Source organism: Phallusia mammillata, chromosome 3 (assembly GCF_965637545.1).
Source record: "Phallusia mammillata chromosome 3, kaPhaMamm4.hap1.1, whole genome shotgun sequence".
Taxonomy (NCBI): Eukaryota; Metazoa; Chordata; class Ascidiacea; order Phlebobranchia; family Ascidiidae; genus Phallusia; species Phallusia mammillata.
The window spans coordinates 22164094-22175683 of record NC_137254.1 but is presented as its reverse complement, the minus strand read 5'-3'; the positions used below and the strand labels follow the sequence as shown (position 1 = coordinate 22175683).

Sequence of the window (11590 nt, the reverse complement as noted above, 5' to 3'; positions counted from 1 at the left end):
TTACAAAACGTAACAAAAAAAAAACGTTATACAAGCGACCGTATTAGGTTTACGTCAAAGCTTGCCGTTTTGTCGTATACAAAGTCAAGCAAAATGCAGCGACTATCGGCACTTTAATACAGACAAAAATGTGGCTAATTTAGCCTAAGACGGTCATCTCCATGAATACAAAGTCTCTCTATTCTAATCTATTCGATCAATTGGTTTGGTTCAAAGCTTATGCGCCAAAGTCACCCAAGCGTTGCTGCGGCATGATTGGTTATTGTACTTTGACGTCACAAATCTACAAAAATGGCCTGCAGACAAAATTTAATATTACAACTATCGTGCTATATTGCAAAGTCTAAGCACATGTATTCGTTCAAACATTTTAAATACATTTACCTTTACAATTTTATCACAAAATAATTCCAAGGGCCAAATAAAATTAAAAGATTGATCATGCGTGACCGTTGTAATTTTTTGTATTCACCGGTGCGGAACAAATCCCCATTCAAACGTTTTTTCGTGACCAACAATTGAAACTTGTACAGCGATTTAGCAAAGATAGCGTTTGGTAGGTTTTGGATATTAGTTGAAACTGCCCTAAAATGAATAGGCTTCCACTTGTTAATTTAAATGTCATTGGAACCAGACCTGAACCTGTGGTACCTGATGGAGTTTGGATTGAAGTTCAACCCCACGTTGAAACAAACGAAGCATCAGTAAGTTCTACTGCTTTAACCAGTTCTAACTTTTTTATGCTGCTACATTTAGTTTGTGACAACCTGATGGAGTTAACTTGATATTTAGACATTTTGTTGCTTTGTTTTTAGCATAATGCCGAACTTGAAGAGCAGAGAATTAATGCAGCTAACAGAGACAAAACTGAACGACTGAGGAAGTTTCAAAAGGATGTTAAACGAAGAGTAACAAGAGCTGCTTATTTGCAGAGAAGCAATGTAGCAAACATGGAAACAAAACAGGTAAACAAAGAAAAACAAGTTGTAACAAATATGTGTTATTTTTCTCTTTAAAAGATGGTGTTCACTTTATTCTGTTTAAAACTATTTTTTGTTTTTAGATGGAGCATGAAATTGATATGTTGTACCGAAGCGCTTCTGCAGCAGAAAAAGCTACACCAAAGAAGAACAGGTGTTCATATAATGTCAACCCAATTACTATTGATTGTTCTGGAAAGATTTCAGCTGTGGAGCTTCCCTATTCAGACATTCCAGAAAAAGTTCAAGTAAGGCCAGGATTGTGATTTGGTCTGACATTTCTTTTCTTTTCAAATGTTAATTTCACCATTGATATTAATGCCCTAAACAAGCATTCTAAAGAATAGGCATACCAAAACATATAGTTGTTGAGGTTTAATTGAATTGTTTGTTGGTAATTAAAGTAAATTCATTGATGCACCATTCATTCCCAGAAACAAGTCTTTTCAGTTTTATGACAGCAGTATTTACATTTAATCATTTTTTGTTGTAACACAAGTCTTTTTGAAATAGTATAGGTTTTACATCTTAAATGATTTAGCTATATTGAAAGTGTAACATTAATACTTAGTTCATTAATGTCTACAAATCTCAACATCATTTTTACTTTTAAGTGAACCAGTTATTTAATGCCCAAAGTTTGAGGGCCAGTTTGGTGCTTTGCTATTTTGTGTACCATCATGGCATGATAGCGGTTAACAGAAGTTTTTGTCCTGTGCATTTTTTAGCCCATTGCAAAGTTGGATGAAAGGTCACAAGAGCATGAAGGTTTGGTAAAAGAGGCTAGAAAACGTCTGGTGCAAAATCTTATAGCTCCTCTTAGCAAACCTACACCATCTTCGAATGAAGACTCAACAAAGTTGCTCCTGCCAGGGGGAGTTTGGGGAACAAGTTCAACTCGAGATGTGAGTTTCCTGGTACACATTTTACACATTTCAAACCCTATGGAAATTTACACAATATGAGTCAGTGTTTGTTTAACAACATAAAATTGATTCGCCTCAATTTTCACTGCAAAACACATTTCGATGAACAGAAAACATCATTACAGAAGAAAATTGATTACAGAAGAAATTTACGTTCAGGGTTTATGAATGTTTTAGAGTGCTTTTAGTTGGGGATTATGTATGAGAAGAGTGTCTAAGGGCAAAAATATCATAAAATTCTTTAGATTGGTGTTCCAAATGATTTTCATTTTATTTATACCTATATAATTATACATCGTAGTTTATAATTTATGTATGCTGAATTCATGCATTTTACTCTGGTATAAACACTGTTTTGGTGTTTGAGTACTAAACTTGTACATTTGACTTGGTGCCTCTCCTCAATCTAAAAGCTCAATCTAAACTTTATTGCATGTTTTGTCATCCCAGAAATCAGCAGTAAGAACTCAGGCAGATGATTTTTCTGAAGACCAAGCACCTGAAATTCCTAATGAGCAAGATCATGAAGTACAAACTGTTCCTGCTGTATCAGCACCAGATGATGTTGCCCTTAAATCTGTCCAGGAGTCAATTATTCAAAGTAAGAAAAAATACTTTATTATTTCAGTTTGGTTGAATCATTTGTATTCCAGCCTTAACAATTTTCAGTTGTGGGACTTACAACTAAAGTTTATTGGTTGGTTTATCCTCCACGAAAATAGGTGTTCCTTTATGTTCATGCTCAAAATTTTAAATAAGAAATTTTTGACAAATCTTAGCAAAACAGTTTGTAAATGAAATTCTGTTTAGTATGTAGCAAATCTGACACCATTTTTAGTTATCATTTGTTTAGGTAATTTTTGGTCAAAAATTATAATTTATTTTTCTTAATCTTAGTTGTTCTGTAGATTTATCTTCAAAAATTGATGATTCTGAGAGGCTTACAGATATTTCTACAGCTCCAAACATGAATGATGGTGCAGGGGACTCATTACACCTTCCACCTTGTCATGTTTCCTCTAAAATACCCAGTGTTGTACATTTTAATGTTGATTCCCACCACTGGAAAAGGTATTCAATACCTATCAATTTGTGTTTGGGCACTAGTTATACTGCTATTGTTTTAACGCAGTGATTCCCATTTTTTCTTCTAACCCACCACCTATAGATAGCATACAGTATATATCTGCATAAAACTCATATCCATAAAATCTGTCATGTACCACTTATATCCAAAAATATAGGCTACATGTCAACAGCTACCATCAATACAATATTCCATGTTGCCTCATAAACATGTTAAATGTATTAGTAATTTTAGCACAAGATTGCACAAGGCATGCCCTAAAAGTCCATGCCAATTACACTATCTATAATAAACTTTTACCAATTAAAGGACGATTGGTTTTTACCTACAACTGCTGGTAAGCAATTTGGAACCACTTTTAAGCAAAACACAAATTCGCCAGCTAGAAAAAAGTAAATTGTTACACAGGTTGCACCTATTTATCTGAAGGTTTGGCTTGACCAAAATATACTAAACTTTGCATAAGGTTGAGTAAAAATTCACTTACTAAGCATTAACATCGGATGCTTGGTACTATACCAACACAACACATTTTTTACGAGTTTGTTGTGAATATTTTCTACCCATAAGGCCTCACCAATGCATCTGATGATCTGATGACAAGAAATTGACCATTTGGACAAGTTCAGCATAAGGGCTTTTTTAATAATGATCGCTTTTCTGCAGTGAGGTGGTTCAGTGTGATGATATGCCTGTTCAATCTCACCACGTAAGCAAATCAGCAGAGGCGGGAGATATGCCACTAAGAATATCTGAGAATATTGTGCCAAGGAGAAACGGTGGCCGAAAGATACAACTTGGAGGTGTTTATTACATTTTTTCCCAACCTTTATTGCAATCTTATGTCACAATAAGACTTAAACAAGAAATTTTAAACTGGTGTATTTGTTACAAAACATTTTTTATATTTACTACTGTCAAATTCAGGTAAGTAAAATATCTATTTAAAATGTAATTTGTGTTTTCTTGCGTTTGGTGGATTTTCATGTACATGGGATTATAAAAAGTTTTAAAAAAAAGATAAATAACTGAAGTTTCGTGTTTACAAAAATATCGAACACTGGCGGGATTTGAACCCACAACCTTTCAATTCTGTAGCGGTAACGTTGATCCCTTCTTGTGTGAACTGAAATCTATTGTATTTACTTGAGCAGTGGAATGTTTTAAACCGCCTGTACTTCACCCGGGTGCTGTCGCACTGGATGAGCGGAAAGCTAATCAGCGAGCGAGGTGGTTGTCACGACGAGTGTTTGCTGATGCGGAACGGGAAAGAACCAGAGAACAAGCACGGATGCGTGATCACCAACAACGTGTTGAAAGGTTAGAGAAATTCTCAGCCAAAATACAACAAAAACAGATAGAAAACTACACTAAACTTTGGTTAGTCACTCAATCCGGACCCGTTTGGAACAAAAATCTGTCTCGATTAGACAAGGTTCCGATGTCGATTAATTCAAGCTCTACCACATTACAAATCATTTCTAGCTCCAATTTTGTCCGAATTGGGAGAAGATCCGGATTAACCGAATCCGGTTTAACCAAGGTTTACTGTATAATCTGAACATGTTGCTGATTACTGTAAATACTTTTATTTGAATCTGCGAGATGTACAAATGTTTCCAAGTTCAAGATTTGGCTGTATTGTACCTCTGGTAATTGACCAAATATCTTAATTTAATGCCCAATGCTTCGTGATTTCCCAAGCCCAACGCATAACATTAACATGACCGGAAATATCTCGCCGGTTTTACTCATTGAAGACTGCCCTTGAGTTTAACTTTCCTGCATAGTATTGGTTTTCGTTACAAAATTTGGAAAATACTGTAAATACTATTGACAAATTTCCTTGCAAGATACTGTTATGTGTGAATTCATCATCAGACGATATTTAACGCATTTTCGTCACCAATGAAACCTTGCGTATGAAACAAATTAACAGACCCCAACTTTTCAGACAAAAATTGTAAAGTTTTTACTGTAACATAGGACCTAGACATGTTGGCAGAGCATATATTATCACAAGGCAACAGACAAACTGTAGTTAACGTACAATCATCGTAAATTTGTTTTTTAGGCTTCGGGAGGCCAAAGAGCGTGAAAGGGCCGAAATCGAACAAAAGTCACGTGATCAGGTGGACGCAATCCGGATAGCGGACGAGCAATTACGTCAGCAAGTGAAGAAGGAAGAACGTCAGCGTGCCAGAGCGAAACAAACAAAAGTGCGGAAGGAGAAACAGGACTTGAGGTAATTAAAAAGACAAATTTAAGCAAAGCGCTTGTCAAAAAGCATCATTCAAACACAACGGTTGATGATATCAGAATAAATGCGTTTTTCTTTTGAAGCCGGTGGTTTGAATATCACGTGGAAATAGCTTGTGTTTTTGACCACTGCAGCACAACCATTCGAATTATAATTATATGGTCAACGTCTCTGTAAGTTTGTTTGACCCTAACTAATAAAATAATGATTTTCCAGCGTTAAATTAAGGGCCGAACCGATTTTGTTAGAAACTACCTTCTGAATTAGGCTCCAAAGTTAAATTTATCTGGGTAACATTACGATACAAGTGTAACTGAGTTCAAAGCAACGCCTAAATGAAGTCTGTTTTATTCAAACTGAAGCCCGAAATTGACCGTTAAAATCCCAAATCGACTTACAACTCTTTGTATGATTGGAAAAAAGTTTTCCTTACGTGAAGTTTGATAAACATTAATTACTGGTAATATTTTTCGGTAATTGTTTGAAGGTTCGTTCGTGCTATGAAGTCTCAGCTCCGTGAAAGAGTTGAGCAGAACAAGATGGAATTGCCACCATTATGTATGTGTGCATCCACTTTCTGGCAGACAGATCCAGACACCTGTGCCAATAATTGTCTTTTCTACAAAAATCATGAAGGTAGGTTCAAAAAAGTTACTGTATTCAGTCTTTATCTCAAAATCGTTTCTTTTCGTAAGTCCTAAAACAGACATTAACCAACCAAAATACAAAAAATCTATTGCACACACTAGGGCATTGAACTTGAGAAGGGTTTTCACTTAGAAATTGCACATGCAGCAAGACCAATTCCGGTTTCATTTAGTTTAGTTTTCTTGTGTTCCAATTTTTCCATTGTTTTGATCTCATTAACAACAAAACTCTGTGTTGCTTTACTGTGGTCGAATTAGGGTTAACCCAGTGGTTCTTAACCTTTTTATAACGGCCGAACCCCTACGATATTCTTTAGCCTTTGGTCGAACCCCAAAGTTACATCCTAGGTTTTTAACCCATTTTGTTTGCTGGGTCGTAATAAGCTTTTGTTCAAACGTAGTGGCAACAAGTACTGTTTGTCATTTTGTTAAATTCTAACAGAATAATACAAGCATCTTGCTGATGATTGCTTTAATTCCGGCAATTTTTAGTTTTTACCAAAATGAAGCATTGTATTTTTAACATCTGTACACAAACATGAAAAAGATGAAGTAATAAGTTTTTGCTGCCAACAAAATTTCGTTGTTTTTCGATCGAAACCCGGTTAGGAACCACTGGGTTAACCGATACCAAGCGTCTAAAACAGGGGTGGGCAAACTACGGCCCGCGGGCCGCATGCGGCCCGGCAAAGGAGTTCATGCGGCCCGCCAAATGTTTCCGAGTAACGCTGAATAGTACTATGAGCACAGGCGCAGAGTTTTAAAAATACCGGGGGTGCGACTTGCCAAAACCAATATCATGTGCAGTATCTGTACCCGCACGATACTTTGGAACTAAACACAGATACTTTTCACGTGCTTTAGCCTGCCACGTTATTATGCAAATCGTCACTTGACACAATTTCTTCGTTCGATAAAAGTAAAAGCGATTCACGTTTTCAAATACAGCCCACTTTGCACTGTTGACGCCCAAACTTTGGAACAAGAACTTTATCAACAAAAAACGTGGTTTCGCCTTTGTTGCAACAAACGCTTGTTTTTTTGAAACAGTTACAATTGTAGCGTTTCAACCAATGTTTGTACAATCATGAACAAACGTATTTTCATAAAGCTGAAAATATACTATGTAATAATTTTGCGCAGGGGTGCACAACCTGCGGCCGCAATCTATTTTGCTAAATATTTTGATTTTCAAACTGCTAAAGCAGATTTCGTGGGACAGGAAAAAAGATTACCAGTCTAGTAACCATGCGCCAGGCTTTTTATCCGCTTATTATGTACAAACAATGCGAAAAAACGGGCACTGCAAATCGTCACAATACAGTTTATGACGTCATAAACAGTTAGCTCCGTTCAGCTAAACTTATGCACAAGTTAGAAATTGTTAATCAGAGCAATTTAGGCGACTTCAAATGGTATATATATGATACAAACCTTATTCTTTACATCAGTTGTTTTAAAACAACAAGCAAGCAATTGGCGGCCGTTGGTGAAAAACCATGCGGCCCGATAAGATTATTAATTTTTGAATGCGGCCCTTGCACTGAAAAGTTTGCCCACCCCTGGTCTAAAATCTAATTTTTGTTTAAAAAGTTTAAAATTGTTTTTGTCGGACTTACACTTGTGCAATAAGTCGTACCTGCAAGTTCAATGACCTAGCCTACATATTTTAACTTGGTCAAAAACCACACGTTGTTCGTTCGGTATAAATCAAATCCATATTATCCTACATGAAATGTTCAACTAACAAATAAAAAAAGTACTACATCACACTAAGATTCGACACCAGCAACATGGAAGTCCCATTTGGAAAGTTTACTTACATAAGATCTAAGATAAAGATGATTCGAGACCGTGAAAAACACTGACAAATCGCGGTGTATATCAGTTTCAACAGTTGGTTATTATATGCCACTAACTTTGTAAAGATCCAAACGTCGAGTTAAATTAATATTGTTGTTATGGGTTTGATTTTCTGAAAAACAAATTGTTCTACCGCAACTGAAGCGGCGTAATTGTGATTTGGGCGAATACACTTGCAAAACCACATCACTTCACAGTACACACTAAAATTTTATTCAATTAAAAATGTTTATTAAAGTGTAAACATTTTCGACTCTTGCCCCTAGCTTATGCCAAGGCGTTGGAGGCAGTTCTGCAGGCCGTTGAACGAAACATGGGACCGTTTCATAAAGACGCCTTGCAAAGGAGCGCCATTTCTCTACCATTGGACAGCGACACCGGACCAACACCATTTTCTGCACGTCGTTCAACCAGTGCGAGATCCCAATCCTCAAGTCTTTCTGTTGGAAAATTATAATCGTCGAATTATTTTTCGTAGAAATTTACGTCTAGTTTTTAAGAAGCGAAATACAATTTATACTTGACTGTGCATTTATTTTTTCACTTAACAGCAGTTCCCGATGAGTATACTGACAGTGGAAGCGGCACTTCATAATTAATCTGTTCCGCTAAACCAATACTTCGCATAGTATCAAATCACAGTTTCTACGAATCATTTTGCAGACAGATTCCAGGAATGAGCGGAATTTGGCGGCAAAAAATTTTCGAATTGGAAGATTTGCAACAATAGCTGTTGGGTAATGAAACGTTCTTTCTACACGTGAATAGGTTTTAAACCATCCCAATGGTACATTTTGATACTGCGTTAGAGTTTACAGCTAAATAAAGGCAAAAAACTTTTGAGATTTAAATATTTTAAAATCAATATGTATGATTTTTGTGTTTCTACATGCCTTGCGATTTACTGTAGCGTGACGGAGTAATTATTGCGAATTAATCTAGTTTCTCAAGTAGCAACAGTTCCTGCGAAAGTTGACCAGATTTTGTCTCAAATTGTTGTTGTTTTTGAACAAATTGTCGACTGCCTTTCAAATATTAAACTTTTTCTATTAACGTTACTGAAAGTCTAGGCAAAAATGCATGAACAAACTGCACTACTTTTTCTAAACAGTTTTTTTGCAAACTTTATTTAACTGTACGCAAATTAAGCCATGAACTTCACTATATTTTGATTATCTTGCATAGTTGTGTTAAGGGCTAAGGTGTACTTAACTGTGACCGGTTTTTGTAGAGACAAAGAGATTATTTTTTTTAACATTTCTGACTGAAATAAATGGAAGGTTTCATTGAAATGTTATGTTTAAATATTAGTAAACTTTATTTGACTGCACGCAAATTAAGCCATGAACTTAACTATATTTTGATTATCTTACATAGTTGTGGTAGAGGCCAAGATGTACTTAACTGTGACTGGTTTTTGTAGAGACAAAGAGATTTTTTCACACATTTCTGACTGAAATGCATTAAAGGTTTCATCAGTATGTTATGTGTGCATATTTTTCATTAAGTTGGTAGCCTGCCCTGGACCCATACCTATGTTATTCAAAAACTATGTAATGTCTTATGTAGTTTTTAGTCATTTAAGGTGACAAAAATTTGTGCAACTGCTAGCTATACAGTTTTTAAAGCAGGAAGTTTAACAACTGCCCAATTGTGTAGTTACATCCTAAGTATGCTTAAATAATGTTGCATGCACATTCTCAAATTTGACGAAAACCTTGTAAATTTTGGTTGCTTGATTTAAAAAAACATTAGCATCATTTGGATTACATACATATAGTATTGTAAATGATACATTCAAGGGCTTTTTATTTGTTTGTAACACAATAGAGTGTTGAGGTACACACTGCGTGGTTATAATATTCTCAGGAAAAATGTAACATGCTAATATTTTTGTGTAAACATCACAACATTTTGACAATTACTGTTGTCATCATTAATTAAACAGTGTTTATTTACATATGGTATTGTAAATGACATAGCCAAGGTATTTTTGTTTGTTTTTGTTTAACACATAGATTTTAAAGGGTCAAAAATGCAGACTAGTTTTATCTGGTGACATTTTTGTGTTACATTTTTTGCCTTGTTTTTACTGGATATAAATTGTTAAAAACCAAGCATTTTTAAGCTCATTTTTACGAGTTCGCTTTGACCAACATAGTTATAAATAAACGACATAATTGGGAATTAATAACCACAAAAATTTCATGTCTAAAACACCTGTATTTACTGTAAAATGAATGCCTGTAGCATATGTGTTCATGTACAAATATTTTGCTCATATCAAACTGAAACACACATAAGCAAAAAATGAAGAAGAATTTTGTTATAAATAGGAATTTAAATCAGCATCACAGTATCAAAGAGCATTTTTATAATGTATAAACATTGGTTCACCTGTTTGCCATCATTTTCAGGTGTTTTTGACTTCTTGATTTTGCGCTTTTTTCCTCATTTGTAGTTTGCCAAATGGATCTGATTGTTTCAACTGTGTGTATGCATATGCAATCACTCATTTATGTATCTTTTGTTACAAGGCATTTTTTAATGTGGTAGAAAGTTTATAGTGTTTTGCACTGCTAGCAATACCACAAACTAATCTCTTTGAAAAAATTATAGATTATGGTATCAAAAATGGTTGCAACTCGAGACATGTTTGTCAAAAAACACTTTATTCTTAAATATAGTTGGGTTTACAGCGCTTGGCCAAAAGTGTAGTACTAAAACATTTGTTAACCCTGAAATAGGTAGACAACGAGAAAGTGGGGGAAAAGGTAATGGTATAATTAGTAGTTATCAAAGACCAACTGTTTGTACCTTCTCATTTTTAAATTTCAAAAAAATATGTGTATTAAACATTACAGTTTGCAAGGTTTTTTTTACCAACTACATGATATACGTGATTTTATTAGGCTTCTTGTTTTGTAAATTGCTTTGTGGTAAAAGATGCAAACGTTTTTTTTTGCCACAAAAAACGGCATTGTTGTGGTTATGGATTGACCCTTACAGCAACCCAAACTTTGCCACTGGCATGACTCTTTAACACATCCGCCACTGTACCTCGGCGTTTGACTAAAAATACGTGATTTTCCTCAACCAATTGCTGTCCAATCACGACACATGAAAGGGCAATATGACGAAACAAGCGTTTCTCCCCATTACTCGTCACGATTAATAAGCCACGCGTCCATGTCAACCCAACACATGCTTAAGATTTGAAACCATCTTTTCCGCGAAGGCTCTGATTGTAATCCCCGGCGCAAATCACTTTGTTGTAAACTAACTGTTTTAGAAACGAAATGCTGAATTAAAAGAAGTTGGATCTATACACCTAAATTATGCTCTACTGGCCAATGACTTGTTTTACCCGACGTTTACGTCCTATTCAGGTCGCCTTTATCAGGGTACAGTTGGAGTATTATTACTTCAGTTAAAACAATGTGTTTGTCAGTAGAGTACCATGTAGTTCATATGTTATGCTAGGCAATAACAGTTGAATCGAGATATATCGAAATTAAGTAATAAAATATGCTTTTTAAACTTGCAAAAGTAATGACAAATAACAAGTAACATGCACTACTACCGGCGTTAACAAAACGTTCATTATGAGAAAACCGTATGCATTTATTGGCACATTTTTGTCAGTTTGTTAACGGCCTTTTTGTGAACCCGTGTAAAAGTTACAACTCCAAAATTCGACTTCGAAGTTCGGGCGCGCTCGTTTTACGAGGGTAGTAAAATTCGCCCGTAAATCCAGTCGCCAAACTCGCCTGGCAGTGTGTAACTGTATTCTGCAACTAAACTCTGCAGCTTGCATAACCTAGTAT

General features: G+C 35.4%; 1 protein-coding gene across 1 annotated transcript; it reads left to right on the top strand.

The window, feature by feature from the left end:
• Positions 1-487: 487 nt before the first annotated feature.
• LOC145218903 (uncharacterized) lies at positions 488-8292 on the top strand. Its single transcript, XM_080086302.1, has 11 exons — positions 488-704; positions 816-965; positions 1064-1228; positions 1709-1885; positions 2357-2507; positions 2815-2977; positions 3660-3796; positions 4148-4313; positions 5068-5238; positions 5741-5889; positions 8030-8292. Exons 1-11 carry the CDS (start codon positions 591-593, stop codon positions 8218-8220), a joined length of 1734 nt encoding a protein of 577 aa, XP_079942428.1. The 5' UTR covers positions 488-590; the 3' UTR covers positions 8221-8292.
• Positions 8293-11590: the final 3298 nt, after the last annotated feature.

Excerpts from the sequence above, each read along its gene's own strand:
- LOC145218903 (XM_080086302.1), top strand. The coding sequence starts at position 591 with ATGAATAGGCTTCCACTTGTTAATTTAAATGTCATTGGAACCAGACCT. Across the intron at positions 3,797-4,147 it reads CCGAAAGATACAACTTGGAG|TGGAATGTTTTAAACCGCCT; the intron begins GTGTTTATTACA and ends TTACTTGAGCAG. Across the intron at positions 5,239-5,740 it reads AAGGAGAAACAGGACTTGAG|GTTCGTTCGTGCTATGAAGT; the intron begins GTAATTAAAAAG and ends AATTGTTTGAAG.